Source organism: Pteropus medius, unplaced genomic scaffold (genome assembly GCF_902729225.1).
Source record: "Pteropus medius unplaced genomic scaffold, Ma_sr-lr_union100, whole genome shotgun sequence".
Lineage (NCBI taxonomy): Eukaryota > Metazoa > Chordata > Mammalia > Chiroptera > Pteropodidae > Pteropus > Pteropus medius.
Genome location: NW_024349800.1, coordinates 67,011,007 through 67,037,869, shown reverse-complemented (window position 1 = coordinate 67,037,869; position 26,863 = coordinate 67,011,007). Strand labels below are relative to the sequence as shown.

Here is a 26,863-nt window from a genome sequence, read left to right as displayed (position 1 = left end):
TTTGTATTTCCCGAAACCACACGGAAGTGACTAGGGCAAATCAAACTCTACCAGCCAGGCCCGAGAAAAGATTGAGATAGGTAGATAGATAGACAGATAGATAGATAGATAGAGATATATATATATATTTTTTTTTTCCTTCTTGAATTTCAACCCCCAAAATATTCCAGCAAAAAATGGGGGGAGGTTGGGCTGGGTCTCCTTCAATGGGCATCTGCTGCCAAGGAGCGCAGTGGACTTGCCCCACCCCCAGACCACCCCCAGCCCACACCCCCTTGCTCAGCTCAGTAGAGGTGGTGGGAGGTTGAAGGAGGGCCCAGGGAGCAGTGCTTTGGGGTAAGAAGTTCAGCTGAGGCTGAGGAGGGTGGGGAGAGTTGCCCAAGCGCAAGTCACCTTTGCTCAGTGACAGAGCCTCGGAGACTCGAAGCTTGGCCGGGGCTGAAGGAATTACACGGGTGTGGGTGAGGTGGGCTAGGCGGGATAGATGGCTGCAGCCAATGAGCCGGGGCAGGAAAGGACTGGGGGCTGGCCCTCGTCCTCTAACTGATGATCTGCCGAGGTCGTCCGTAGCCCGTCATGCCAGCCTGGGAAGCCCCTCTGTTGCTGCCCATCTGTAGGCCAATGACATGCTTTCCCTCCTGCAGTTGGCTCTCTGTGAATTCCCTCTTATGCTCCTGGGCTTTCCTAGAAGAGGAGGAACCAGGATAAAGACTTGCCAGGACTTCATACTTTCCACCTGTTTTATGTTTGTTGTTACTTCCTAGCCCAATCCCATTGCCTCCCTGTTTCACTCCCCTTGTTCATTAATCTAGCTTGTTCCCACAGGCCAGGGAGATTGGTTGAGCACAAGAGGGAGAAGTTAAGAAGCATCGGGGACCCGTTCGCCCCTATCCTAGACCTTCACTTTGTCCCTTCCTAGCTATCTGCTTCCCCAGGTCACTCACACTAATGGGTTAGCCCAGTCCAACACCTTTCTCATGCAGACAGTGGCCACATACTTCATAAACCAGTTGGGATCTCCACGGTAGTGCCCATCGTTCTTGGTCACTGCCAAGCTGCCCAGAGCCATTAGGGTCCTCTGTACTGCTGCCATGTCTTTGCCTGTGAGAAGAAAGAGGGGAGGGCGGACGAACTTAAGAACTGTAAAGAAGACTCCCAAGGCAAGGCCTGCTCGCACCTCTCAGAAAAATGGCCAACCCAGGGGCAAAGGTTGTCCCAGAATCCAAAGAGGCTTCAGTAGGTCACATGGTATGCCCTTGTAAGTGTGGTGCGGTCTCCCCTTGGCATATCCCATTCCTGCTATGCTGACCCGTCATCGTGGCATGCTTTGGTCATCCCTTGTCCCTGCCTCAGTAACTTGTCCTTCACCTGCCTCCTCTACCCCTTTTCTCTCTGTACCTTCAAAGAGGTCAACAGTCTGGAACATGTCAGTCTTGGTGACTCCATAGTCTTCAGCTGCCTTCAGGAACTGAGCCACCTGCTCCATCTGCTTGAAGACCATGGAAGGGGGGTTCTCAGGCACCTTCACTGGCTTGGAACCATCAGGATACAGGCTGTTCACCAGTTTGCTCAGAATCTGCCAAGCATAGAACACAGCTTGACACTTGGCTCAGGGTGCCTGCCCCATGACCCCAGCAGGGCGGCACAGCCCCATTCCCCTTCCCAGGCTGTCACTCACCACGCCATTCTTCAGCCAGACCTGGAAGCCCAGGCGCCCGCGGTCTGGGCGACCCACGTCAGGGCCACACTGCACCACAATCCACTCCACCAGCCGCTCCTCCAGCTCCTCGTCGTACTTCTTCTCAATTTTGGATTGCACTTCACGACTCATGCCGTAGGAAGGTCCCTTGTTGGCCATGTTTAGGGAGAGCTACAGCAGCACCAGCCAGCAACGGGGAAGATCGGGGTGAGAGAGCAGCCCCACTTTCACTTGTGCCGGGCAGGTCTAGCTCTGTGGCTGCCCAACCCTCCTAGATGTTTATCTTTCTCCCCTTTCTTCCTGATATTGTTTTCATGGCATTGCCCATCTAGGCCAGGGGCTTCTCCAAACTTGGAGACCAGAGAAACAGGAGACCAGATCTCGGGCATTCTGGAGCCAGGGGTCAGTGAGCTTTTTTGTAAATTACCAGACAATAAGTATTTTAGGCTTTGCAGGCCATTTCTGCTATTGTTTCATAACAGCAGCCTTAAACAGTACATAAACAAATGAGCATGGCTTTGTTCCAGTAAAACTTTATACAAACAGCAGGCTGTGTTTACCCTATGGGCCATAGTTTGACAATCCCTAATCCAGAGCATTCTTTTTTTGCCAAGATTGGCCACAGATACACTGGAGAGGCCTTCTGGAGGAAGCCACATTGTCCCCCAAAATAAAGCCAGCAGGTGTCTTTTTCCAGCTAGGTGTGAGGCGGTTCACTGGCTCTGTCTCAGGTTATGGGGTTACCTCCAACTCATGTCTCCGCTAGCCCAGAAGCTGGAACTCAAAAATGCTAGCTCTTTGCCAGGTCAGCTCAGCCTCTGGCCTGCAGCTGAAAAGGCTCAAACTTATCTACCCCTGGCAAGGTCTAGGAAGACAGCAAAGCCCAAGAGCTCTTGGCCAAGAAGCTGCATTTCCTCAGGGGAGCCACAAGGAAGAGAGAGAGAGAGAGAAACGCAAACTGATCTACCCATGGACTTTCCTTCATGCCGTTTCTCACCACTGTAGTAGCTTCCCCTGAGTAACCAAGAAGCCAAATCCTCCAGGGAAAACCCGAAGCCAAGGACCTGCCTGTCCAGACCAGCAACAAGTGCTGCCCTGAAGGCCCGAGACTGGCCCTGCTCAAGGGAGCCGTACTGCTGGAGGCTAAGTCTACAGGGGCAAGGCCGGGTAGGTGGATGCCAGGCAGACAAGGGCATGGCTGGTCAAGAGGAGCCTAGCCTGGCCACAGGTATCAACCTGGGGTGGTGCCCAGAGTTCATCCGAAGTACCAAATGAGGCCAAACCCATCCCTGGCCTCAGAGAGGTCATGAGTTGGGAAGGAAAGAATGGTCTAAGGATGGAAATAGCTCATTCCTCTGACTCCCTCTCTTGTCATTGCTGAGACCCTCTCCACACCAGCTACCATGGGAAGCAGAGTGAACATCGTCACTTCTCATGGTCCCAGGTCACCTGCCAAACTCCATTGCCCTAACCTTCCTTTCCCCACGGCTGACAACTTTTCTGAGCTCGAGTTCCCCATCTGCTCAGTGAGGAAAATATCTACCTCAGAGGGCTGTGAATGTTTCGATGAGACAGTGTCTGTGACTACCTAATATACTGCCTGTCCCTCAGCAGAGCTCCTCCAAATGCCAGTCCTGTGCCTCCCAGAGCTAGTCTCCTGGAAGTGACCTGGGAGAGCCAGCCCCTGACCAAGGGGAAAAAAATAGTAAGTGTTCTTCCCCCTCCAGCCTCCACACCTTTTCAAAATCATGCCATGAGAGGACAACAAAGTCTGAGAAAAAGAACAAAAGACGGATTCATCTAAATTCTAGGCACTGGGCAACTCACTTCTCCCTGGGTCTGCTTCCTTATTTATAAAGTGAGGGCTGGGCCGCCTCTGAGGATGAGGTTCTCTGAGTACCACCACCCCTCTCCCAGCCGGTGATGCCAGAGAACCCAAAGGCAGAGGGCTCTGCTCTGTTTGTCTATAAATAGTAAGTTCCTCCCATTCCCCGGCTTTGCTTCGTATCTCACCCTTGCTTCACAATAACTCAAAGTCTCCTGGGCAAAGTGCTATGATCAAAAACCATCAGTCAGCTGGAACAAGTGATTTCAGCCCATCCTGTATGCTGCTCCCCGTCCCATCTCAGCTTACCCGTGCATCCCCCATCCCTCTCCGCCAGTCAGGCTGCATGCATCCCTGTGGCCCAGTCAAGCACTACCTTCTATGCCCTGCCCTCTTGCATTCCCCACCCAACCACCTTCCACAACACAAGCTGGTGATGTGAAGAACAGGATGGAAGCAGATTATTCTCCCCACCCCCAGGGTTACAGTCTCAGGAGACTCAGAACAGTCAGGGTGTCAAGGTTCCCGGTGACAAGGACATAAAGTTGCAACCCCTAGATTTAGAGAAAATATTTGGATTTTGATAGGAACAAGTGGGGCAGGGGTGAAATGCACACACCTCCACCCCCTCCCTGCTCCCTCCTGGTGAAGAGTCTGACAATGGAGAGTTCCAAGAAATCCCTCAAAGTCCTCCGATGAAGACCAACCTGGTCCCACCTTGGAGCTGCTAGGGAGAGGAGAGGAGGGGGAGGGAGACAGCTGCACAGAAGCCCGCCCAGGAAACTTTCTAGACAAAGGTTCCTGGGACAAAATGGATAAGGGTCTGCTTTGACCCTCCTGCCCTTTGGTTCCCATCGGCCTCCCGTCTCCTGAGAGAAAAAACAAAGTCCAGCTGCAAAAGGTCAGAGGACACCTCCTACCAGCAGGAACTTGGAAAACCTAGCAGAACCAGAGGCCTCTCCAGGACTGCAGTGCCCCCTCTCTCTTAAAAATAAAACTCAGAAAATAGGAGTGAGCACCTATGGATCTCTGAGATGGCAGGATGGGTGGCTCATCTAAATTCCAAGAACAGAGAAGAGTGATCCTACTCACCACCACCCTTTGAATGGCAACTACTAAGGGGACTAGGCAGACTCTTCTGAAGGGCCCAGAGTCCCAGGCCTGCCCAGCCCTGACAGCCAACCAAGCCATCGCTCCAAAGGTCCTGGCAGTGCCCACACTCCACTCTTTTGTCTGTAGCGGGGTGACCTCTCATTCTCAGTGTACGGATGGAGCTGTATACCCAGAAAATCATCTCTCTCAGCTGTCCCTGCACCCTGCCACCCCAGTCTGTTCCAGAATCCAAGAATTTCGTGGTCCTTCCCACTGCCTCAGGGGCTTCCCAGGGGTTCTCCCCATGCAGCTCAGACCCTGAGGACCCAACAGTGGGACACTACTCTCTAGCATTAGTGTGCTCACACACCTCCTCACCTCCTTGGACATCCATCTTCCTAGATGCACAATGGACAATAGAGCCTTGGGTCTAACCTGACAACACCTCAAGCCTATCACATACCCTATGGTATGACTATGGCTAAAAATGGGAAGTCTCCCCCTCACACTGGTTCCCAGGTTACCACCATCAATCCTTCTTCACCAGCCAAGTCTTCTTGGGCATTTCAGTGAGCCCAAGGCTGCCCAGTCTAAGCAACTCAGGATTCTAGCAATCCCATCCCACCCATTTGCTAGGACCACCTCCCCATCTGAAGATTAGGAATGCACGCTGGCTGAGAGGGTGGGCTCCCCCAGCCAGGGAGCTAGGGACCAGACCCCTCCCCCGAGCCCTGCCTGCAATACACCCACTTCTGTCAAGCCTGAGCCCAGCTTCCCTCCAACCCGGGGACAAATGCACTCACAGGGGCTCTTCAAGGCTTGAAGGAAGGAGTCAGCTCTGTCTGGACTTGGACAGACAGGATGGGGCGCTGGCTGGATGAGGGGTTTAAAGACTGCTGCTGTGGTGATGTCAGCCTCCCCCGCTGGCTCACCCCGCGGCCCCCTCCCTGCTAGAGGAAATGGGCTTTGTTCCCCACCCCCAGACCCCCCAGTGACTCCACGCAGGCTCCATATTTGGGGAAAGACACCAAGTTGGAGCAGTCTGCTGGGGCTGCTGGAGACATTCTCTGCGTGCTTTGGAGATGGAGCGGGCAGGGCGGGGCTGTGCTGCCTGCAGGGAACCAGCGGGAAAAGCCTTTTATGGACAGGACCAGAAGGCTTTCCCTGCTATCTGGACTTAGGGCTGCTCCTTCTTCACTGTTTCCTGCCCTTGAGTTTGAGGGGAGGGGGAAATTTAAGAAGGTCTGGCCAGAGAAAGAGAGAGAGGAAAGGGGGTGGGGGTGGGGGTAGGGGAGTCCATCTCTGAGGCCTGTAGGGGACAAACCAGCCACCCTCTCCTCCTGGGCTTTTAGCTCTAGTCAGAGATAGGAAGTAACTTTTACTGAGAACTGACTACGTGCCAGGCACTTTGCAAATGTTCTCATTTAATACAGCCACATCGTGAGAACATAATCACTACCCCCATTTTACAGATGAGGAAACTGAGGCTCAGAGAACATCTTACACAAGGCCACATGATGAGTCATGAGTAGCAGAACCTGGACCTCCCCGTAGAGCCCCGTGTGAGAGCTGGAGAGGCTGTCCCACTCACCCTTTCAGTGGTGCCGCTCTGCTCAGGTTGAGAAGAGCTTTCAGTTGGGGTGGGTCTTGAGTTATAGGCAGAGGGGGGGGGATTAAGCGGGCCTCCTCAGTTGACCCTGGCCCCCATCCAGAGGGTCTCTAAGGCCTGGCAGGGCCTGAGACTCCAACACCAGGGTAAGAGGCTCAGGTGCTGCTCTCATCCCTTTCTCTGCCCATTTAGGAATGGTCCCTACCTGTCCTGAGAACAGACTGGACTCTGTGACCCCAGGAAGGAGATCCACTCATATCTTGCGTGTAATTGGCTTCAGGGGTCTCAGGAAGGGATCGAAGGAGGTAAAGAAGGTGAAAGACTTCAAGTGGGGTCTCTGGGCGGCCCACTGAGTCAACCCCCACCCCCATCCTAGGGCAGCCTGGCAGGAGCTAATACTCTCCACCGCACACTCAACAGACACACCTAGCATCACCAGGAGAGGGCTGGCTCCTGCAGTCAGCCTCCTAACTCCAGAGCTCACCCCTTGGCGGGCTTCCTGCTAGAGGAAAGGAGCTCCGTTCCCCACCCCCAAGCCCTAAAGTGACGCCACACAGGCTAGCACTGGTGTGTAGAGCGATAACGCCCTCTAGTGGTATCTGCAAGGAAAGCATGCCAAGACCTCTGGTTGGGTTCTGAATTCACCAGTTTCCTCGCTCCCCAAATCTTATCCTCCTTAGCCTGTTGAAACCTATACCAACCTTTCAAGATCATTTCAAAACTCCGCCCCCCTTGGAGTCTGCCATCCACACACCCACTCACCCACTAGCCATCACCATCTTGTGTTCCCTGAGTACTACCCACTGAGGCATCCCTCATCCTAGGGCAGGACCCCAGCCTTGACCCTAACTCATTAAAGCCACAGCAGGGAGCACTGCACCTGCAGCCTGCCAAGCTGGGAAAGGCTCAGACCAGAAATGAAGCTGCCTGATGGGTAGGTGGGAACTAGGTAGGCAGAGGCCACTGCCATTTGCCAGAAAGGGGTAGGGAGATCTCAGGTGAGGTGGCATGGCTATGGCTTTTTTAGTACACTACCCTCTCCAACACAGTGCCTGGCATGGTGCAGGCCCCAGATAAATATTTACTGAATTGATGCCATTGCTCAAAGGAGAGGAAAAATATGGGGGAATCAAGGAACTGTTGTTCCCAATGGGCCTGTGGTTTAGAAAAGAGAAAGGTAGACCAGAAGAACTGGAAAATGGAAGGCCTCTAACCCACTCCACATTCTCAACATCTATAATCAGAAAGGGGGAGCAAACAGGGGCCTGAGACTGCATCTGGTTGTTTCTTTAATTGAATGCTGACTCGTTCATAGAAAACAGAAATGCAACTGTAGCATGGAAACAGACATTAAACAGAGTTCTGAAAAAAGATCCAGACCCACCTCCTCTCCCCAGCCCAAAGGAGAGCTATAAAAACAAGTTGGGGAGAATAAAACACATTCCCATCTGTGAGGCAAAGGCTTGACCTGACCTCCCCAACCTTGGCATCTGGAATGGACCAGGTAGGGTGAAGGGGACCCTAGTACCAGAGCAGCCAGAGGTCCCAGAGCTGGGGCCACTCAGTGTAAACTCCAAGGTTTCACATATACGCATGTGTGTGACCAACATAGAACTTGGCAGAAGAAGGACGGAAATTTAGGAGCCAGCCCTGGGTCCTAGAGTGAGGCTGAGACCAGGGACATAGAGGGAAATGTCATGTCCCTTTCTTGAGCCCCTTTCTAAGATAGGCACTGGGGCTCCTGTGGCTGTGGAGGAGGCAGGATGGGCTGGGCTCTTTGAATCCTCCCTCCTTCGCCCCTGGACATTCTTGGGCAATGTCAATGGCACTGAAAGGCCCCTAGCAGGAGCTTGGCAGGATTAAGGGCCTGGAAAAAAAAAGGAAGAAAAAGGGTCAGTTGCTTTTTCTTTCCAATCCTGGTGCCAGCAGCAGTATGGGGGCTGATGTAATAAGAAGGTGACACCTCAGATCAAAGTTGGTTCTCACATATAGGCTGCCCCTCACTGCCAAAGAGCCAGCCACAGACCTTCACAGGTCTTAGCACCAAAGGCCTGGAACCAGCTGGCCAGCCTCCAAAATCCTCCATCCCTATCTATCCTGGCTGACCAGAGTGGGCAGTGATGGCAGCCAAATATAACCCCAAAAAGAAGTGGGGCCCTGGTGCAGGACAGAGAATCAGGCCCCAGACTGAGGCAGAAATGGCTTTGGGCCCCAGGATTGGGGTGAGGGAGGGGTGGGGGAGCGAGGGTAGGGGATGGTAGGTTGGGGGACTGGCGGGCAGAATGTGACGCATGAGATGGGCGGGGCAACACTTCCCTCCTTCCTCTTGCAGAGGGACAAACAGAGAGCCAAAGACAAGGACCACAGAAGGGTCCAACACTGAGAAGATAGCAGCAATTTAGCCAGTATCTGGGGTTGAAGGGGAACAGGCCTCCTCCCCCGCAGAGGGCAGCTGCAAGGCTCAAGGCCATCCCTGTGACTGTCCCAGGCCAGGCTTGGGCTAGGCCTCATGTCCCGCCACTACCCAGCACTGGGCAGCAGGGGTGGGACTCACACCCCAGGCACTAAAGAGGCTCCGGGCAGTGAAGCATAGGAGCTCAGGGCCCCATGAATGAAGCAAGGGGGCTCAGCTCCCACTAGAAGACATAGATCTTGTCCCGCTGCACGGTGTCCAGGTCGTCATCCAGGGTCAGCAACACCTGGGGGGTGGATGCTGAGTCAAGCACAGGCAAGGGAACAGCCTGCACCTCTACTACACCCTCTTCGCTCAGCCAGAAGAATCTCACGTACCAGGAATGACCCAAACATGGCGATAGAGGACAGGAAGTGCCAGATGTCATGGTCATCAAAGAAGTCAAGAAGGATGCAGTCCCGGTTGTGCTCCCGTGACTCGGCGGGGGTTTTCTGGGCAGTAACAGGGAGAGCTGCCTGCTGACACCGCTCTGGCACCGCGCTCTTCGTCCAGGGCTCTCCCCGTTCCCAGCCCAGGAGGGAGAGCATTTCCTTTCTGCTTGCCCCCTACCCTAGACTCCCACATCAAAGAACTGGCTTTTATTACAAATTTCTCCCTGCTTCTGCCCTCTCCTTTCTTTCACTCTGATCTTCCACCCCTCAGATTCTTCTTCCCTTGAACTAAGAGCAGAGGGTTGTGATGACTTTGAGACACCAGAAGGCCACAAAGCCTTCTAGTGTCTAACTCAGTCCACACCTTGGACTCTGCCCTCTGCTCTAATCAGGCCTCCAGGGCTCCTTTGGGCTCATTTTCTTCAATAGCCCAATTGTCAGGTTACATACCTCTGTCCAAGCCAGGCAGTAGCCATGACCTGTGGCAGTCAAGGTCCTCTGTGGTATACCTATCACCTTTTTCCAACGAACATGGGCTGGACCTCACTCTGTCTGGGGGCTGTCTGTGCCACACATTGAAAGCACAGAGATGACCAAGAACGACCTGCCCTGCCCTCAAGGAGCTCACAGTCTTCATCTGACTCCTAAATTAGTACATTTACTAAGCCCCAAATCTGCTCCATCTAGTTCTGCCTCTGTATCATTACACAGGACATAGCATCTCTGGGCCACAAGGCCCTTCCCCATGACCCAGGATCTTTAAGGCCAAGAGCAAGGCCTGCCTCTTCCAGGAAGCTTTCCTGGACCTCTTAACTCACAGAGGTCTACGAACTCTGCCCTCTTATACTTTCCCCTGTCCATCTTGCCTATATCCTTCATCTCATGCAATATATTGTCAACAGAAACCCAGGAATTAACAGTCCTTCTTTTAAACTAGATTATTAGTACGTCAAAGGCAGAGCCTGTGGCAGACTTAGTTCGGATCACAGGACTAAATCTAATTCGTGGCAGGTGTCCTAAGAAGACAGAGCTGGCTAGCTTCAACCTCAAGCTGTGCCACTCACTAGCTATGTGACCTTGGGCAGGTCCCTTAGCCTCCCTGAGCCTCAGCTGCCTCATAAGTACAATGGGGACCCTTCATGCGAGCATGGTAGGAGGATTAAACAAGAAAGTCACTGTGAAAGTGCTGGCCACAGGAGGTGCTCACAAACTATGTTTGAAAAGAGAATTGGCCGTGTGTTGGCTCAAAATGACCCTGTGAGTGACTCTCCCACCTCCTCGGCAGGATGACTGCTCACCTGCCAGGTGCTGAGTCCCTGGAAGAAGAAGAAGAGTGCAAAGCCCCAGACCACCGAGGTACAGACGATGCAGAGCAGGGGGATGAGCTTGATCCTTTCCCCGCTTCGGAGCTGGGAGTTGGGGTGAGGAAGGAAAAAGCGGCCTGAGGGCCAGGCCTCACCCGACCAGATTTCCCGGCTTGCCCTAGATGCTGCTTTCCTGGTGCCTTCCCATGCTTTCAGGAAGCCTTTTTGGATTCGTACCGTCACCTCATATAGTTACACAGCTCAGCTTGTCCCTGTACTAGCAGCCTGCGGTCCTCATTGCTGATGTCTACCCTGGCTGGGCTCCATCTGCCCAGAACCCTGTGCTGGCAGGGTGTATTGGCCAGGGGGCTCTCCCTATGCGTGGTGCTCCTCTCACACTGGATAGCATGAGGGTCCCCTAGGAAGCGCCTGGCCCTCGGAGCTCCGAGCCTGCCACAGATTCAGTGAGTCCCGCCTCCTCAACCCTTTCTACACTGAACAGGGTTCTTACCAACTGTAGCCTTAAGTGCTACCAGTTTCACAGACCATTCTTAAAACATGGAAGGTGCTCAGTAAGTGGCTCTTAGGACATAGTTGGTTCCCAGGGGGTACATGCAAGAGACGTTAGCTTCTCCCCGCCTCACACCTCACTGGCATAGATGGATGGACAGAAAAATTCTCCCTCCATCGCAGTGCTGCCCCGGGGTAGGCTGTGCCGATCTCCCTCCCCAAACACAGGACAGCAGGCAGAGTAGGCTTAGCCATCGTCACTCACCTTCATAATGATGTAGAAGGCAAAGTAAAGAAGCAGATTGCAGATGCCGATGGCCAACAAGTAGGAGGCAAAATCATTGGGGCGCATAATGAGGCCATAGGCAGCCCTGGCAAGAGGGAGGGAGGGCTAGTGAAGCAGAGGAGGGCAACGGCAAGAAAAGGGCTTGCCCCTGTCTCTACCCCATTTTTATTATGATGTAGGTCTGGGTTCAGAGGCCCACAGAAGATTCTAGAACGCCAGGTGCCAACTCCTCTCTTGCCAGATCCCACCTCTCATGCCTCAAGTTTAGAATTTGTCCATGGCCCCCAAGGTAGCCAGTGGTTGGCCAAGTCCCCAGGTGTCCACCCAGCCAGGCGACCACAGACAGTGGCCAGACTCACAGTGACCAGTTGATTATGTTGCCCATGACCAGCAGCACCATGCGGTCCTGGAGGGAAGCAGAGACAGGGGGACTGAGAGAGGGGAAGAGAGACAGGGAGAGAAGCAGGTGAAGGCCCGAGTCAGTCGGTCCCCCCTACCCTGGGCCCTCAGCTTCACCCCTGCCCCACCAGAGGGAAGAGAGCAGACGGAGGTTAGGGGCTGGGGAGCCGGTTAGGTACCACGTAGAGGGGCCCGCTGCACTGCCGGATGCAGTCTGTGTAGAGCACGTGGAGAATGCGACGGCCGATCCCCGAGTCTGCAAGGAGAAGGTCCTTCTTCCCCGGCCCCCAGCCTGTGCCAGCTGAGGAGCCGGGGCCTTTGGAGGCCACAGCGAGGCCAAGACCTCATCTGATTCCTCACTAGTGACTCCTCCAGGCCCCCAGTGAACGCAAAAGTTGCTTGTGATCCAGGTCCCTGAGGCCACCAACCCCTCACTCCATGGGGCCCAGCAGGTCCCCTCCCCGTACCCTGCCCTGGATATGCCCTCACCCAGCTTCCAGCGGCCCATGTAATAGAGCTGTATGCTGAGGAGCAGGGTGGCAATAATGTGAATGACCGAGAAGATGATCCAGAACGCCGTGTTCCCTTTGCCAAAGACCTGCCAGGGGCCACCGAGGGCAGGGCTGAGGAGATGCTGAAGAAAGCTGCTCCCCCAGCCCACCCTTCCTCTGCAGGAGGCAGGCAGCTGCTCAGCCAAGCCAGGTTGTGAGGGGCCAGGGAAGGAACTTTAGGGAAGGAGCAGGCATCTCTCCTGAAGGAGGTTAGAGAGGGTGTGTGTGCACACGCACGTATGTGTGAACGTGCGTACACTTTTCCTACGGGGTGAGCAGAGCAGGTGGGGGCCTCACCACGCCCAGCACAGAAAAGAAGATGACAATGGCCAAGCAGGCGTAGGCGCTGTAGGCACTGGCGTTGATGTCTGGGTGCCGCTTCTGGTAGAGCTTCAGCATGCAGAGCCCAGCAATCATGTACATAAACGATGTGTCTAGGACGGGGGACAAGGGCTGAGCTACAGCAACATTTACCGAGTCTCAGCATGAAAACTCCTGGCCCTGACAATCAGAGTGGAAGAGAGAGCCCCCACACTGACTCACGACCCCAGAGCAAGCTGGGGCAGGCTGGCACCTGACCCCCAGTCCCTTAACTGTCTCTGTCACATCACACTGCCACCCACTGGCTGTCACCCGTGGTCTCACTTCCCCGGATGAGACAACTTAGTCTGAGCACCCTGAGATCAGGGACCATATCTTAATTAATCTTTGTTTACTCAGTGCTTGCACTTGCCTTTCCATAGGAAAGGCTCGACAGATGAATGAAATAGCATCCAGATGCCTATTCTCTATAAGCTAGGATGTGTGTGTACACAGGCACTGCAGCCCTGGAGTCTCTTATGAGGCAGAGCCTCAGGGATATCTGCAGGTGACTTTGGGATGGTGAAGGACGTGGGCAGGTCCCTGCTGTAGGTTCAGCCAGGGAATAGGAAGGCCCCGCTCACCAAACTGAAAATTGGTATAGTTGGGGCAGACGTGATAACAAGCGCTTAGCAGGCCCTCCATCATCAGGGCTGTGCCCATGGCATAGAACAGGCCGAAGTGTTTGGGGATCCCACATTCCTGTTGGGGAGAAAGAGAAGGGAAGAGAAAGGGGAAGTGAGGTGGCAAGGGAGGATGGAAGGGACCCAAACAGGGAGATCATGAAAGAGGAGTGGGATGTAGGTAGAGTGGGTATGTGGGCAGGGCTGGGTCACGCCTGCAGCAGAGGCCTCAGTGGGAGGGCAGGCACTCCTCACCAGAGCATAGAGGTCATTGCGTAGCAGGGCCCGGTTGTGATTGATCTCCCGCTGCAAGATGATGAGCAAGAACAGCAGCCCCAGCAGGATGTACCCCAAGTTGCTGAGTATGTTGTTGAAGGCGCTAGAAGGATGACACGGGGTGCACAACCTCGGCCTCATACCCTGGCCTCTACCCAACCTGAGGAGGGCATTTGCAGAACCTCTGCCTCCTTCCTGGGTTCACCTTTCGCCTGGGGAAGGGGCCTCCCAAGATTATTCTCACCTGAGGTTGCCCAGCGGGTGGGCGCAGAGGAAGTTGTAGTAGCAGATGTCCTGATTCCCTGTGACATTCACCACCTGCGGCAGGGAATGGGAACAGAAACGGGGCCACTAAAGCACCAAACTCAGCCCTCTGCCCGGGTAAGGGGGAGGCAGGCTCTAGCCCATGCCACATCACCCTGTCTCATCTGCCATGGATAGGAAGTGCCACCACAGCCAGTATGTGTGCGCACACATTTACCAGGCAAGTCCTCCTTTCAGCACAGTCACTGTCTCCCCTCACTGGGTATGGCTGAAAACCCTGGGGCGTGACCCAGTACAGAGGTTCTTGCCCCAATACAGAGAAAAGAGAAGAGAAACTGAGACTTAGAAAGTCCCAGGACTTTTCATTACATGAATCCCTGCAACAACCTGGGGAAGGTGCCATCATTAGTGTTGTGCTGCCCCCATTTTGCAGATTAATAAACTGATGCTCAGGGAAGTGAAATGACTTGCTCAAGGTTACCCAGCTGGTAAAGCAGAGTTGGGATTTGAACCCAGGCCCTGCAACCTAAGACCTGTGTTTGCTCCAGAGCCCCAGACTGGCAGGCTGTACACTTGGGGTGGTGTCCCAGATCGTGGTAAAGGGGAGCTCACAGGTCCGAGAGGCCACTCAGCAGAGGCCTAGGAGCACGGGCCACCACCCGCTCACCGTCTGGTAGGTGATCACCAGCTGCACCACAGGAAGCGCATAGAAGACGGCAATGGTGGCAATGTTCCTGAGGAGTAGGAGGGCATTGGCGAATGGTCAGGACCTGAGGAATGGCCGCCCCACCCCACCAATAACAGGAAGCCCCACTCACCCTGTCCACTCACCAAAAGTAGATCTGGTACTTTTTTCGCAGAACGCGTTTGTCCTTGCGTGCCAGGTCGGCCACATAGAGGTATTGCTGGGGAGAAGCTGCAGTGAGCCCCCTTTCCCACAGCCTGGGAGAGGGCCCTCTCGCCCGGGTGAGAAAAACACAAGAGGGGCCAGGACTCCGGAGGGCAGGGCTCTTGACTGTCTCATTGCTGCTGGCCAATCAGCCCATAAGGGCTAGCAGTTGAGTCAGTTCTCAGGAATCTGTCCTGCCCCAGCTGGAGCCTGATATAGAACCTCCCTTCCTTGGGGAACCCCTGACCAGGTCCGGCCCACGAGGTGTCAGACCTTGGTGCGAATGACGTTCTTGTCTGATTCGATGTCGGTCAACGTGTCGTAGTCATCCTCCTCCACAGAGCTCAAGGAGTCCAGTCGTGGCCGAGTGCCCACAGGGTCAAGAGAGCGGTCTAGGAAGGGCAGGAGAGAAGGGTTACTCAGTGGGCACAGATCCAGGTCTGTCTCCAACCACCTGGGGCAATTGTCACAATTACTAGGTAGTGGGAAGAGGCAAACTGTGGGCTCAGAGCAGGGATGGAGGTAGGCCCAGGCCTTGGGAGTAGGTTCCAAGTGCTCCTAAGTCCTTGAGGCGAAACAGGGTGGGCTCTGCAGAGGCCACCAAACAGGGACTGCTCCAGCGTGGCCTCTTTACTGAGCTAAGGCTTCCAGACCAGGACACTGAGCAGACCCTGGGCCCCAGACTCAAGCAGCAGGACTGAATTTGGCAAAAGTCATGCTTAGTAGAAGGTACCCAGCCACGTGGGATCTGAAAAGACATTGCCTTGGCCCCCACAAAGACCTAGTGGGCCCTGGTGTTCAGGTAAGGTGAGAGGCTGCCTCTAGGAAGAGCACCTGCTGCTTTAGCCTGTTCTTTTCTTGTGCCTTCAGAAGCTTCCTCCTGTGACCTTGCCTGACCAAAGCCTCCAGGGGCCAGGATATGACACCCCTGCCCATGAGCCCTGCTCCAGCAGGCCAGGGAGTGAGGGTGCTGGTGAACATGACAGCAAACCAGAAAATCTGGCCCAGGGCTAACTGGGGTGCCAGCCTACCAGCATCAGAGCCCAGTGCCTGCTTATTTCAAAAGACACAAGAGTTGATAATTATTGGCATTAGATGGGGAAGCCATGCACAAGCATCCTTCTGGTCCCAGAGCCCACCGGCTCCAGTCAACCACCCTGGCAGGAACTGATTGGCAGAGCAGCGCTCCCCCTCCCCACATCTACCCATGGCAATGCACAGCTGCCGCATCTGGCCAAAGGGGAGGCGCCGCTTGAACTGGTCGTGTCCTTCAAAGGAAAGGGAAAGTTACCAGGGAAGTGGGCCCAAGGACGAAAGGCGGAAGGAGGTGAGGGGTGGGAGGCAGCAGGTCTTTCCCTGTCCTGGCATCTGGCAGAAGAGGCAACCGCCCACCATCAGGTTTCACCCAGCCAGCGCCAGCCCTGCATCACACTACTTGGCCCTGCCTGGCCCACTCACCCTGGTAAGTGTAGGAGAGCTCCCCAGTGCCCGCACTGTCAACCAGACCCTCGGTGGATCCAGAACAGTTCTCTGCAGAATAAGCGGTGAGGACAGACCTCAGGGAAGGGGATGCTGGACTCATCCCCAAGGGGCTCTGAGGAAGCTGGCTGCCAATTTGCCATTTTGGACGTGGCAACTTCAGAAGACTGGGTTGTGAGTGGGCTAGCACAACCTCTGGCGTTGACACATACCAAAGGAGCCGTAGTTGTAACCCTCATAAGAGGCGCTGCCAGGGCAGGAGTCAGCCAGGGCCCGAGGGTGACCTGCAATGAGAAGTCAAGGTCCCTTTAGCCCTAGAAGCAAAAAGAGGCCAAAAGCCAGGGAGAAGAGAGAAGGAAGAATCCAGACAGAGAAGAGAGACACAGAGGGGCCATGACAGCAGCAAATAAGCAAACCATCCTAGCAAACATAGCTCACTCCTACCACCACCACCTGCCCTGAAGTCCCTCCCACATGTGTCCCCAGCGGAAACACTTGTCACCCTTTGTCCTCCCTAAAGAGAGAGAAAGGCCAAGGAATTGATGCACTTTAATTACCAGCAGTAAGGACAGACAGTATTGGCCTGTCCAGAACCCACCCAGACACCCCTGTGCTTCCCCCTCTCCCCAACTCTGGACTCCAGCAACTCTGCCCACAGCACCTGGAGCTTACCAAGGAGAGAAGCTGAGAGAGAAGGTCCCAAGCAGGAGGGAGGATAGAAAGAGAGGGACAGAAGAAAGGGAGAGAGAATGAAAGGTTAATAATCCCAGAGACTATGAGCCCCATTGTCTAAGGCAGACAGTGTAGCTAGACCCAGAGAATGAATCAAGAAGCAGCCTTTCAGACAGGCATGTTAGGGAAGGATGGGCACAGTACCCTAGCCCCATGTCCACCTACAGTGTTAGTACCGATCTGAATATCCAGAAGCCCCCAGACAGCTTCCTCCAACCCCCAAGGGAACCATCCATCACTATCACCTCCAAAACACAAAGCAAACTCTTCCCTCCCACCTAGGCCCTCTGGAGGTACCGCTTTCTGGGCAGGCTCGGTCCACAGCCACCAGAAGGGTCTTCTTCCTCTGCCTGCAGGGATAGAATCCAGAGGCAAACCAGAAGGGCAGGACAAGGGTCTCTCCTATGCTGGGCTGGCCTGCTTTCTACCCTCTCCACCCCATAACTTTCATCCATGATCCCAGGGTTCCTCCCAAGATAGGAAGCAATGTGGGGTCTCCCTGCTTGGGAAGAAGGTTGAGGGGAAGGGTTGGTTTCCAGGAGAGGCTCCTGGACCACAGATTCCAACAGGGTCCTGCTTCCCCTGTCCTGCTGGTGGTATGGAAGATTACCCTGGACCAGCTCAGGCCCTTCTGGGTCATCTCCCCCACCCTCTGCCCTATCTCTTCTGGATCAGGAGAGACTCCCACAGTTTCACTTTACCTCCAGTTCTCCCAACAGGCCAGAAGGACGGTCAGCAGGTAGAAGGAGAGGAATATGCCCAGGCAAAAGAGCATCCCACCCACATATGCCTCAGCTGTGGGAAAGGAAGCAGGAAGGTGAACAGATCAATTATGACACAGCTAAATCTCTTACCACGTCTCCCCTCAAATGTAATAATCCAGTCAGTGTGAACAATTGCCTAGTCCCCAAACATGCCAGACTCTGACATAATTCCTGTCTGTGCTCATGTTGCTCCCTCTGCAAGGATTTTCTCCTCTACTTCTTTCTTGAAAATTCTATCTTAAACCTAAAACACAGCTCAGAGATTTTACACCCTAGGAAGCCTTCTCTGTCCTGCATTCCCAAAGTGACCTGTTCTTTGCTCATCACAGCTCTCAGCCCCCTGCACAGCAAGAGGCTCCTGTCCCTCTAGACAGGTGCTCCCTAAAGACGACAGTTGCAGCATAGCACCTGGCACACAAAAGGTGCTCAATAAATAAATATTTGCTAAATAAAGAATCCGGATAGAAGAGGCGGCTTCTTTCCCCTCCTATCACCATCCATTATTTTTATCTTATACTTTCCAGTTTACACAGGGCTCCGTTCAATCACTCACTAAATATTTATTGAGCATGACTAAGGCGCCTGGTACTTTCCTACTAATTTTGTGTAAAGTCTCACAATTTAGCAAGACTAATGGGACAGATCCTATTGCCCTTGTTATAGAGATGGGGGAACTGAGGCTCAGTGAGATTATACTGCTTTTAAGTAGCACAGAGAAAACCAGAACTCAGTACCTCATTCTTTAGTCATAGACTTTCTGTACCAAGTTATAGTGGGACTCACCTCTTGGCCCTCCCATTGTGAACCCTACCAAGAACATTCCCTCTTCCTACCCCATCAGCCTGCTTGAGTAGGTCTTCATCATCCTTCCTATCCCAGGTCTGAGAGGAAAAGCCAGAGGCCAGTTCATCCCCACTAAGCCACCCACACTCACATGTGACTGCTCGAGATATCAGCACTGACAGGGTTTTCTGGCGGTGCCCTTGATCAACCGGTTCATCTGGAAGTAAAATGTCAAACTGACAAACAAGTGGCCTGGGACTGGGCTAGAGTTGGTGAGACCAGGCCTGAGAGAGTTGGGGGCCAAAAATCTATATTCCATCACATCCGCCAATCGGTCATGCAGGCTTTTCTACCTTCCAGGAAGTGACCAAGACCTCCCCACGCCCAGCCAACCCAGGACACAAAATTACCTTCTACAAAGGGGTAAAAAGGCAAGGAACCCCCACAGGCTTGGTCTTCTGTCTTCACCACCACCACCACATAGAAGCTGTTGCTGGGGAAGTCTTTGCGCTGTAAGATGACAAGGATGATGATAATGATAATATCATTATCATCGTCATCATCATACATATCATCAATGTTATCATCATCATCCTTTTCCAAACATGCACTTTGAGCCAGACATTATGCTAAACTCTTTTTATATATTATTTTACTTAATCTTCCCAAAGATTCTTATGAGGTAAGTACTATCATTATCCCTATTAGACAGGTTCAGAAGTTAGCTTAGTAAGTGGTGGAGCCAGAATTATCTGACTCCAGAGCCCAAATCTTGAACCTACACTATGGCCAGGTAAGCAAACGTGTGTATGCCCCACTATCATGGAACCCATGGGTGCCCTGTTACAGGCTGGGCATCAGCCAGGAGAAAAAATGGAGGGACCATGTTGCCTCCATCAGTTGTACTACTGAATGTTGTGAGGTAAACATGACCACCTCACCCCCCTGCCCTCAGCATAGGTTTCAGCCTTTACCAAACACAGGCACAATGTCTCAGCCAGGACCCCTTTCCTCTCCTTGCTATCATTACAGTAAATGAAGTAGATATGACAGCCAGAAAGGGTATGCTGCTCTTTCCTGTCCCCAAAGGCGATTGAGATTATGATTCAACTGTCACATATATCAGAGGACCCGATGTCTCAGGGACTGATGGGCCAAGACTTAGTCATGTAGGCAGGGGAGGAATGGGGCAGGGGAAAAGTAGGAGTTTGGAAAGCCAATCACCGGCCACATCTCCCACATGCTCATATGCATTTCCTACCTGCACAGTGATGGCTGCCTTCTTGGTCATAGTCTGATACATGCCGATGAAAGCTACATTGTTGTCTAGATCATAGACAGGGCACTACAGAGGAGGAAGAAAGAGGCAGATGCAGGGACCTGGGCCCTGTCCCCTCTCTTTAGAAGCCCTGCTACCTGCTGGTGGAATGTAAAAGGGCAGGCCACTTACCAGGACATCCTGGATAGAGATGACTGAGCAGGGGAAGGCCTTGTTGGAGGTTACCTTGACAATCACTGAATCCACTCCCTCCGGGAACTCATACTTGAAGTACTGAGGGCAGAGGGAGGGTGGCAGGGAGAGCCCCATCTCATGAGGATGCTCTCTCTGCCCTTCTAGAAGGGAACAGTGTGAATTCTCTCAGGGTTGGGCAGTGGAGACTCTCTAGGGAGAAATGCTGTGACTATATAAGCAGCCCCATTTTCTGTATACTACTCCTCTTGATCTCAGCAGGGCACTCAGGATAGTGCTGGAGAGGCAAGTAGAAAAGATAGCAGCCAGATGCCCATGTTGCTGCACTTCCCAGGCTATCTGCCCCTTAGCATCTTGGGGCCAGAGCCTCTGTTCTGGGAGAGTCCAGCCAGCCTGAAAGTCACAACAAAGACCACCGACCACTCCCATTCCTACGTTCAAGTTTCACCACTTCTCCTCTTAAAGGGCAGTCAACAGGGGAATCTTACCTGAGGCTGCGCTGCTGTAGTATTGAAGCTAAACTGCTCTCCAGTCCTGTAGGACAGAGAAGAGTCCCCCATGATCACTACCAGAGCTTGGGAAAGAGGCCAGTCTCATAGTCTCCTCACTCCCCTGCAGACCTGAGCACAAAGTCATCCATTCGGCTGACCCGGAGCTGATACGTGGTGTTGACTGGTGACAAGGTGGACACATCCACATAGAAGAACTGGACCTCAGACTCATTTTTGGTGGGGGGCTGACACAGCGTTCGTTCCACCTTTTGGTAAAGGTACTTGCGCTGATACCTATGGCCCAAAGCAGAGAGTGGGGACATGACTACTGCCCCAACCAGCATGCCACTCCAGGGGAACAAGGCCTCAATCCCTCCACTCTGGTCTCCACCACCCCCCTACCCCTACCTGACAGGTTCTAAGTTGGCCCTATGCCACTGACTAGCCTCCTGGTTCTAGGGATGAGCAGGTGAAACAGAGGGGCTCCTGGGTGGTCTGAGGCCCTAGGTGAGGACCTGGGTGAGGCTCTGGGCAAGGCCTAGCATAGGCCTACCCCCTCCCTGATCCCAAGGTCCTACTCACAGCCCTCGCAGGATTAGGGGCACCTGGAAGGATACCACAGCCTCCTTCTGGCGGACCACGAACAGCAAAGGAGCCCCCTTCTGCTTGTTCAGGACATTCACGGACACACGCACACCTTCTGTCTGCAGAATGAGATGGAAATGCCCTTCAGTCAAGCTCATGGTGACTCCACCTCTGCCACCTGGACACATGGCTCCAGAGACTGAGTCCTGCCCTCCCTCACGCCAACGGCTTTGTTCTTTCCCCACGTTGGATAGGGTGGGAAGCTATCCATACCCATTCTTCTGCCAGGGCAGCCCCCAGTCTCCAGGAGGGACTAGTGCTGACTTAGAGGAGAGGCTTATGAAAGAGGCCAGCTCCTGGATGGTAGGTACAAGCAGGGCAACAGAACCCAAGCAACTGCAGGGCCTCAATTCCTGACAGGAAACAGTGGAAATATCAGGCCTCTCCAGGATACTCCATTCCTATCCATGTTAATGGGATGCACACGTCTGCATACATGTGCATGTGCATGTACACACACACACACACACACGAGAGCAAGAAACACACTTCAGCGTTCTTCCCTGTGAGTCAGAAGCTCCTATTCAACAACTAATCTGGTGGGGGCGGGGAGCAGGTAGACACACAGGGACTGTTGAGAGCCGAGAAAGTCAAATTCTATCCCTAGCTGTGGAGAAGTCACTTCACATCTCTAAGCCTCAATTTGTCCCTCTATAAAATGGAAACACTCTCACTCTCCATGCTATGGAGGAAAGTATATAGGACAGCAGGAGTTTAAAGAAAAAATAAAACTAAATAAATCCTGTGAATCTTGTTTTTGGGCAGCTGAAACCTTAGGGCAGCAATTTTTCAGAGGGGTAGAAGCCACAGCTCTCAGGGTGACCCCAGATATGGAAAAAAAAAAGGAAAGAAAGTGCTCTAAACAGGAGGAGCTCAAGCTTTAAAGACCCAGGTACTGAAGGCAGATCCTGGCCTGTCGTAGAAACCAAATCCCTTCCCATCCTGAAAAAAAAAAAAACCAGATTCCCATTCTTAATCTCACTGCTTCTTAGTAAATCCAGTCATGGGGAGAGATGGACAGAAGACCATACAGCCGAGCTGCAAGAATTCTCCAAACTTCAGCTCTAGGCTTCCTGGACCTAGCTATGCCCATGTTCAACTCACCACTGGGAAAGAAATGAAAGCGAAGTCAGGGTAAGGTAGATTCTTCACAGTAGACAAATTCTCTTTCTCCTCCCACCCAACTTGGAGTTGACCTCATCTATGCCACCTTCAACTTCCAAGGCCAGCTGGCTCTCTAAGGCTAGAAGAGGGCTGGGAAGGTTCCAGCAGTTCTAGCAGCCTGGGAAGTCCTGCATTCAACTCTCCGGGGAACCTCAGCTATAAGTTGCCTGGGCTTTCAGTTAGAGCCTGTCTCATTCTGGGATTTTCTGGGCCAAGCCCAGTAGCAAGCTGGCTTTCTCTTTCACTCAGACCCCAAATAGCTACCAGATTTTGGTTGTTGGGAGCAAGTCAGTTCTGTTCAGACCACATCTGTGGAAAGGAGGGGGTCAAAGAGAAGATGGGAATGAGACAACTTCAGAACTTGTCAGTGGGAGCTTCAGAGAAACAATGGGGGCAAAGGAAGGAAGACTGGCCAAGAAGGTCCAGCATGGTTCTGGGAAACGGGAACCCAGTGAGGCAGCTCATTCATAGGGGACTGACAGAATTGCCTAGCCTTGTCCGCTCACCCACTCACCACCAGCTCCCAGCCCAGGCCGATCCCTCACCCTGTTTCGGGTCACAGTGTGGTTGAAGGTGTAGATGTTCACCAGCTCGCTATTGACCTCATCCACGTAGGTGCGCTCAAACTCGGCGTCTTTCTGCGAGACGTTCTTGGGCCCCAGAAGCCCCAGATGGCTCTCGACCGAGGCCACCAGGAGCGCCAAGACGGGCAAGCCCAGAGCGAACATGGCCCTGGCAGGGCGGCAGTGGCGGCGGTAGCAGTGGTGGCGGCGGCAGCGACAGGCGACAGGACACCTCCGGGACAGGTTGCGGCTCCGGCCGCAGCTTCCAGCATCTCACCAGGACCAGAACTTTAACCCCGGCCTGAGATTAGGAAACGTCCCTTCCCTGGAGCCGCAGAGACGCTCATAGGGGCCAGGAGGGGAGGGGGCGGCAGGGAAGGGAAGGAGAAAGTGTGGGGAACGGCCAGTGGAAGGGGCCCCAGCTCACGAGCGGCTGAGCACGGCCCGGACACCTTGCGGCCGCCCGCCAGGACGGTGAGCAAGGAGGCGGCTGGTTGCTGGGAGCCTGCAGACGCCGGGAAAGGGGAGGAAGGGAGGGAGAGGAAGCCAGCGGCGGGGGTGGTCGCAAAGGGAGGAGAGTCTGAGGGTTAGGGGCGTGATAGCTGGTACCCACGGGACGCCGCGCGGCCCGGCGAGTTTTCCCGGGTGCGGGCCCTTTAAGAGCAGGCAGGCGCGGCGGCTCTGGCGCCTTCGGAACTCGGAAAGAGTGCGGCGCCGCGAAGCAGTAAACAGCCGGGCGGCTGGCCCGCGGGCTGACGTCAGTTTCTGACACAGATTTAAAGGGCCAGGTTCCGGAATGGACCTTAAAGGGGCCGCAGCCTTCCAGCTCAACTCCTATCCCGCTATCTCCTCTTTTGTTGTCCTGAGCTTCTTTGGAATAGACAGATGTTTCCGTGAAGGATCTCCAGGTGTTGCAGTCTTGTTAAATTCTTCTCTGCTCAAATCTAGGGATGGGATCCCGCCACCCCCACGCCCACCCATTGCCATTACCATTGACATTCTCCACCCCTGGGCCATTTTTTTCTCCTGAGATCTTAAGAAACGAATAATTAGAAAACAGGACTGTCGCCCTGCTAGCTGAGGGGTAGCTGAGGCAGAACTGCAGAAGTAAGCCCTGTGCATTCTCACCTCGCACTGAAGTCGCCACACAGCTTCAGGGATGAAGCTTTAAGGCTTAAAGTTTGCGGGGCTTTCTCCTCTGTAGAGGTGGCTACAAAGCTCATTGAAAGTTAGTGACTTTCAATGTAAATTGGTGAAAACTTTTCTACAAAATATTTTGGCACTGTGTTTCAAAAAGCTTAAAGAATTCATACTCTTTGACCCAATAATTCCACTCTAGGACTCCATCCCAAAGAAATACAGATAAAATGTGTGAGCAGCTATTCTTATCACTTTGATATTTATAATATAAAGCATAAAGGAAAAAGCTTCAATGTCCATAATGAGGGAGTGGTTAAATGCACTATTATCATGAAGGCATCAAAAACGATGCTTAAGACTTTAAGGGGCATGTAAGCAGAGAATTCATAATATCACCCTATAGAAACAGTGTGGTTTCCAAATACATAGACATGCATAGAAAAACGTTGAAAATGCGTAAAAATTTAGTAATAATTATCTGAATCACATACAGGTGGTTTTTAAAATAACATGTATCATTGTCCTTTAATTCCAAAAGTACAGAAAATTACCCCCAAAAAGAAAAAATTACGGGATTGTAGGTGTTTAATATCTTATACCTTTTAAAAATTTATAAATTTTCTATAATGTACATGAATTTCTTTTATAAGACAAATGAAATATGTTTAAAGGAAAATGAATGTACTGTGTCCACCTCTGAAGTTGTCAGACACCCTGATGAAGCCACCTGAGCCAGTGGTTTGTCAGAGTTCTCTCATGATTCCAGCAGCCTCAGCCCCTGCCCCTGCCTTACTACCTGGGCACTGTTCCAATGAAAACTATTTTACCTTATGACTAATTACAAATATTTATTCATTCCTGCAATAAATATTTAATGGACATCTACTATGTGACAGGGACTGTTCTAGTTATACTGGACAAATGGTGAGTGGGAGAATTAGACCTGGCCCCTGCCCAAGCATTCATTCATACTTGAGGATGAAGACCAGAAACAAGTTGCCCAGCCTGGAAAACCCTAGACAGTCGATCAAAGAGAACCTTAGCAGATTCCTGGGCCAACCCTCTCATTTTACAGATAAGGAGAGCAAAGCCCAGAAAAGGTCAGTTCGTTAAGAGCTCGCTAGACTCAAGTTTCTTGCGCTTTGGTCCAGTCCTCTTTCCTGCACATCTAGACAAACCTGAATTGGAGGACCCTCAGGATAACAAGAGGTACCCAGTTTTGAGATCTAGTGTAGGATTTACATATTCCAACTGGACTTCACTTTCTCCATTGTGAACTCCTCCTCATCTTGCCAGTAAACCTGGCACTCTAAGAAATACACCCTGAGCTTGAGCTTCCCACTTAGCCTGATGTAATGTAACTGGTCTACCATGTGCCAGAAACTTTCCTGGGAGCTGTGAGAACCCAAGTTAAGGCTCATAGAGTCTCTGTTATAGGCTGGTTGATGCTGGTTGGTGACTATAAGCCCAAGCTGAGGGGGTGGGGAGGCTGGAGAGAAACATTCCAAGTCTATCTCTTAGGCTTTGGGGCAAAATGTACCCCTAGGCCTATTTAAAATGCACACCCAGATATTCCTTACAGTTATTCAATCACACACAATCTCTAGGTGTGGCACCCAGGAATCTGCATTTTAACAAGCACTCCAGAAGTTTGCTATGCACAATGAATTGTGAGAAACACTGCTTTGGGGCCAAACAACTGTGAACTATCAATATTTCTGTTTGCTACCTTTCTCTTGGCAATATCTTGGGAGAAATCTATTCAAATAAACCCAGAAGAGATCCTTCCCTTTTGCAAAGTCTCAAGGTCTTACCCTTTGAATCCTCAGCACTATCAGTGTTCAGACAGGATAGGAGGATAGCAGCCCCAGACTTTCTTGCTGTTCTCAGATCAGTGACCTTTATTCAGCCTTGCTACCCTCCACCCTCACCCTCAACCCCCTAGGAGGGAACAGCACAACCCAGCTGTGAATAGGCCCTTTTTTAGGTCTGGCAGCCCTAAGAGGAGAGAAGGCTTTTTTGTTTGCAGCAATCAGCATAAAAGAAGGGCAGTTCTGGGTCTCAAAGCCAGACTCTTGCAAAGGAGATGTCAAGGCCTCAAGGCAGCCCCCTTGGCCCTCTGCAGAGGTCCAAGCTACTGAATTTTCCCCATATTATATAAAAAGCCCAACCTGAGCCCTGGTAATGAAGGGGGAAAGGTGAGGTCACAAGGCTCAGATGACTTCCTTCTCTTCACCGTAGGCCCTTCTTCTGAGCCTGAGTATAGAAAGGGCCTAGGAAATGAGACCTTTCAGCAGGCAGCTGACAAGTTTCCCAGAATTACATGGGTCCAGCTCCATTTTAAGCCACAGGATTTTCGAGATTTGGAGCAAGAAGACAGGAAAGAAATTTCATCTGGTTCGCGGGTATTATTATGACTTTAAGACTGCTCCAAGAGTAGCATACAGTAAGAATCACAGTAAATGGATTAGCTGAGTCCCATCAAGTAATTTAGCAACCTGGGTATTAGGGAGTGGTCATGCCTATGGGTAGCAGGCAGAATCAAATCAGATTTTAGAATTAAGTACTGGTATAACTTTAATCCAGAAAAAAAGTTGCAAAATCAAACTCTCTGAAAGAAATGGACTTGAAGTTCTATGTTTTCAGGGTTCAGTGTATCTACTTGGAGCTCAAATAGAATTGTCCTGGACATAGGAAGGCCCAGCAGCTAGACCACAGCACTTCTTGCCATCAAGCAAGTTCTGTCTTTTTCCCAGGGCTATCTGGTTATCTGTACTTCGAGGACTGTGAAAATGGGATGCATATAGATTGGGAATCAGCTAAAGATACAGCATTTGCTCTGCCATTTTGGGGATAAGGTCTGAAAACTGTCACATAGCTTCATGGTATTAAGGAAAAAGCAAGGACTTTGATGTCAGAAAGTTGTAGGTTTAAAGCCCTGCATTGTACACCTTAGGCAAATTAAACTTTTGAGCCTTCAGAAGCCACATCTCATCTTCATTGTCCTCCTAAATGTCACACACAGGAGCTGGGCTTGGCTGCATTCATTGTCCTAAAATATCTGAGGAACAGGAGGGGGAGTCAAGAGAAAGCAGCTTTG

At 52.4% G+C, this 26,863-nt stretch overlaps 2 protein-coding genes across 10 annotated transcripts; both read right to left on the bottom strand.

Moving 5' to 3' along the window:
* Positions 1–109: 109 nt before the first annotated feature.
* TAGLN (transgelin) lies at positions 110–5,578 on the bottom strand. 4 transcript variants are annotated; one of them, XM_039888008.1, is made up of 5 exons: positions 4,144–4,162; positions 1,679–1,870; positions 1,399–1,576; positions 945–1,101; positions 110–684 (listed from the first exon to the last, which is right to left on the bottom strand). In XM_039888008.1, exons 2-5 carry the CDS (start codon positions 1,856–1,858, stop codon positions 540–542), a joined length of 660 nt encoding a protein of 219 aa, XP_039743942.1. In that variant the 5' UTR covers positions 1,859–1,870; positions 4,144–4,162; the 3' UTR covers positions 110–539. The 4 variants fall into 4 exon arrangements, with proteins under 4 accessions (XP_039743942.1, XP_039743944.1, XP_039743941.1 ...); XM_039888007.1 differs by lacking the exon at positions 4,144–4,162 and adding an exon at positions 5,420–5,578 and having other exon boundaries at positions 113–684; XM_039888009.1 differs by lacking the exon at positions 4,144–4,162 and adding an exon at positions 5,420–5,578 and having other exon boundaries at positions 113–684; positions 999–1,101.
* Positions 5,579–7,496: 1,918 nt separating this feature from the next.
* SIDT2 (SID1 transmembrane family member 2) lies at positions 7,497–23,343 on the bottom strand. 6 transcript variants are annotated; one of them, XR_005658391.1, is made up of 28 exons: positions 22,606–23,343; positions 20,834–20,955; positions 20,381–20,545; positions 20,249–20,294; positions 19,740–19,841; positions 19,551–19,634; positions 18,700–18,799; positions 18,441–18,506; positions 17,444–17,537; positions 17,040–17,092; positions 16,223–16,294; positions 15,990–16,061; positions 15,737–15,799; positions 14,805–14,923; positions 14,474–14,547; positions 14,310–14,376; positions 13,623–13,696; positions 13,358–13,481; positions 13,064–13,181; positions 12,417–12,553; positions 12,058–12,166; positions 11,748–11,824; positions 11,529–11,575; positions 11,149–11,254; positions 10,368–10,478; positions 9,016–9,129; positions 8,780–8,924; positions 7,946–8,092 (listed from the first exon to the last, which is right to left on the bottom strand). XR_005658391.1 is itself a non-coding variant. In XM_039887978.1 (27 exons), the coding sequence occupies exons 1-27, from the start codon at positions 22,786–22,788 to the stop codon at positions 8,045–8,047; spliced, it is 2,547 nt and encodes an 848-aa protein (XP_039743912.1). In that variant the 5' UTR covers positions 22,789–23,343; the 3' UTR covers positions 7,497–8,044. The 6 variants fall into 6 exon arrangements, 4 of the variants coding, with proteins under 4 accessions (XP_039743912.1, XP_039743911.1, XP_039743913.1 ...); XM_039887978.1 differs by lacking the exon at positions 8,780–8,924 and having other exon boundaries at positions 7,497–8,092; XM_039887977.1 differs by lacking the exon at positions 7,946–8,092 and having other exon boundaries at positions 8,222–8,924.
* Positions 23,344–26,863: the final 3,520 nt, after the last annotated feature.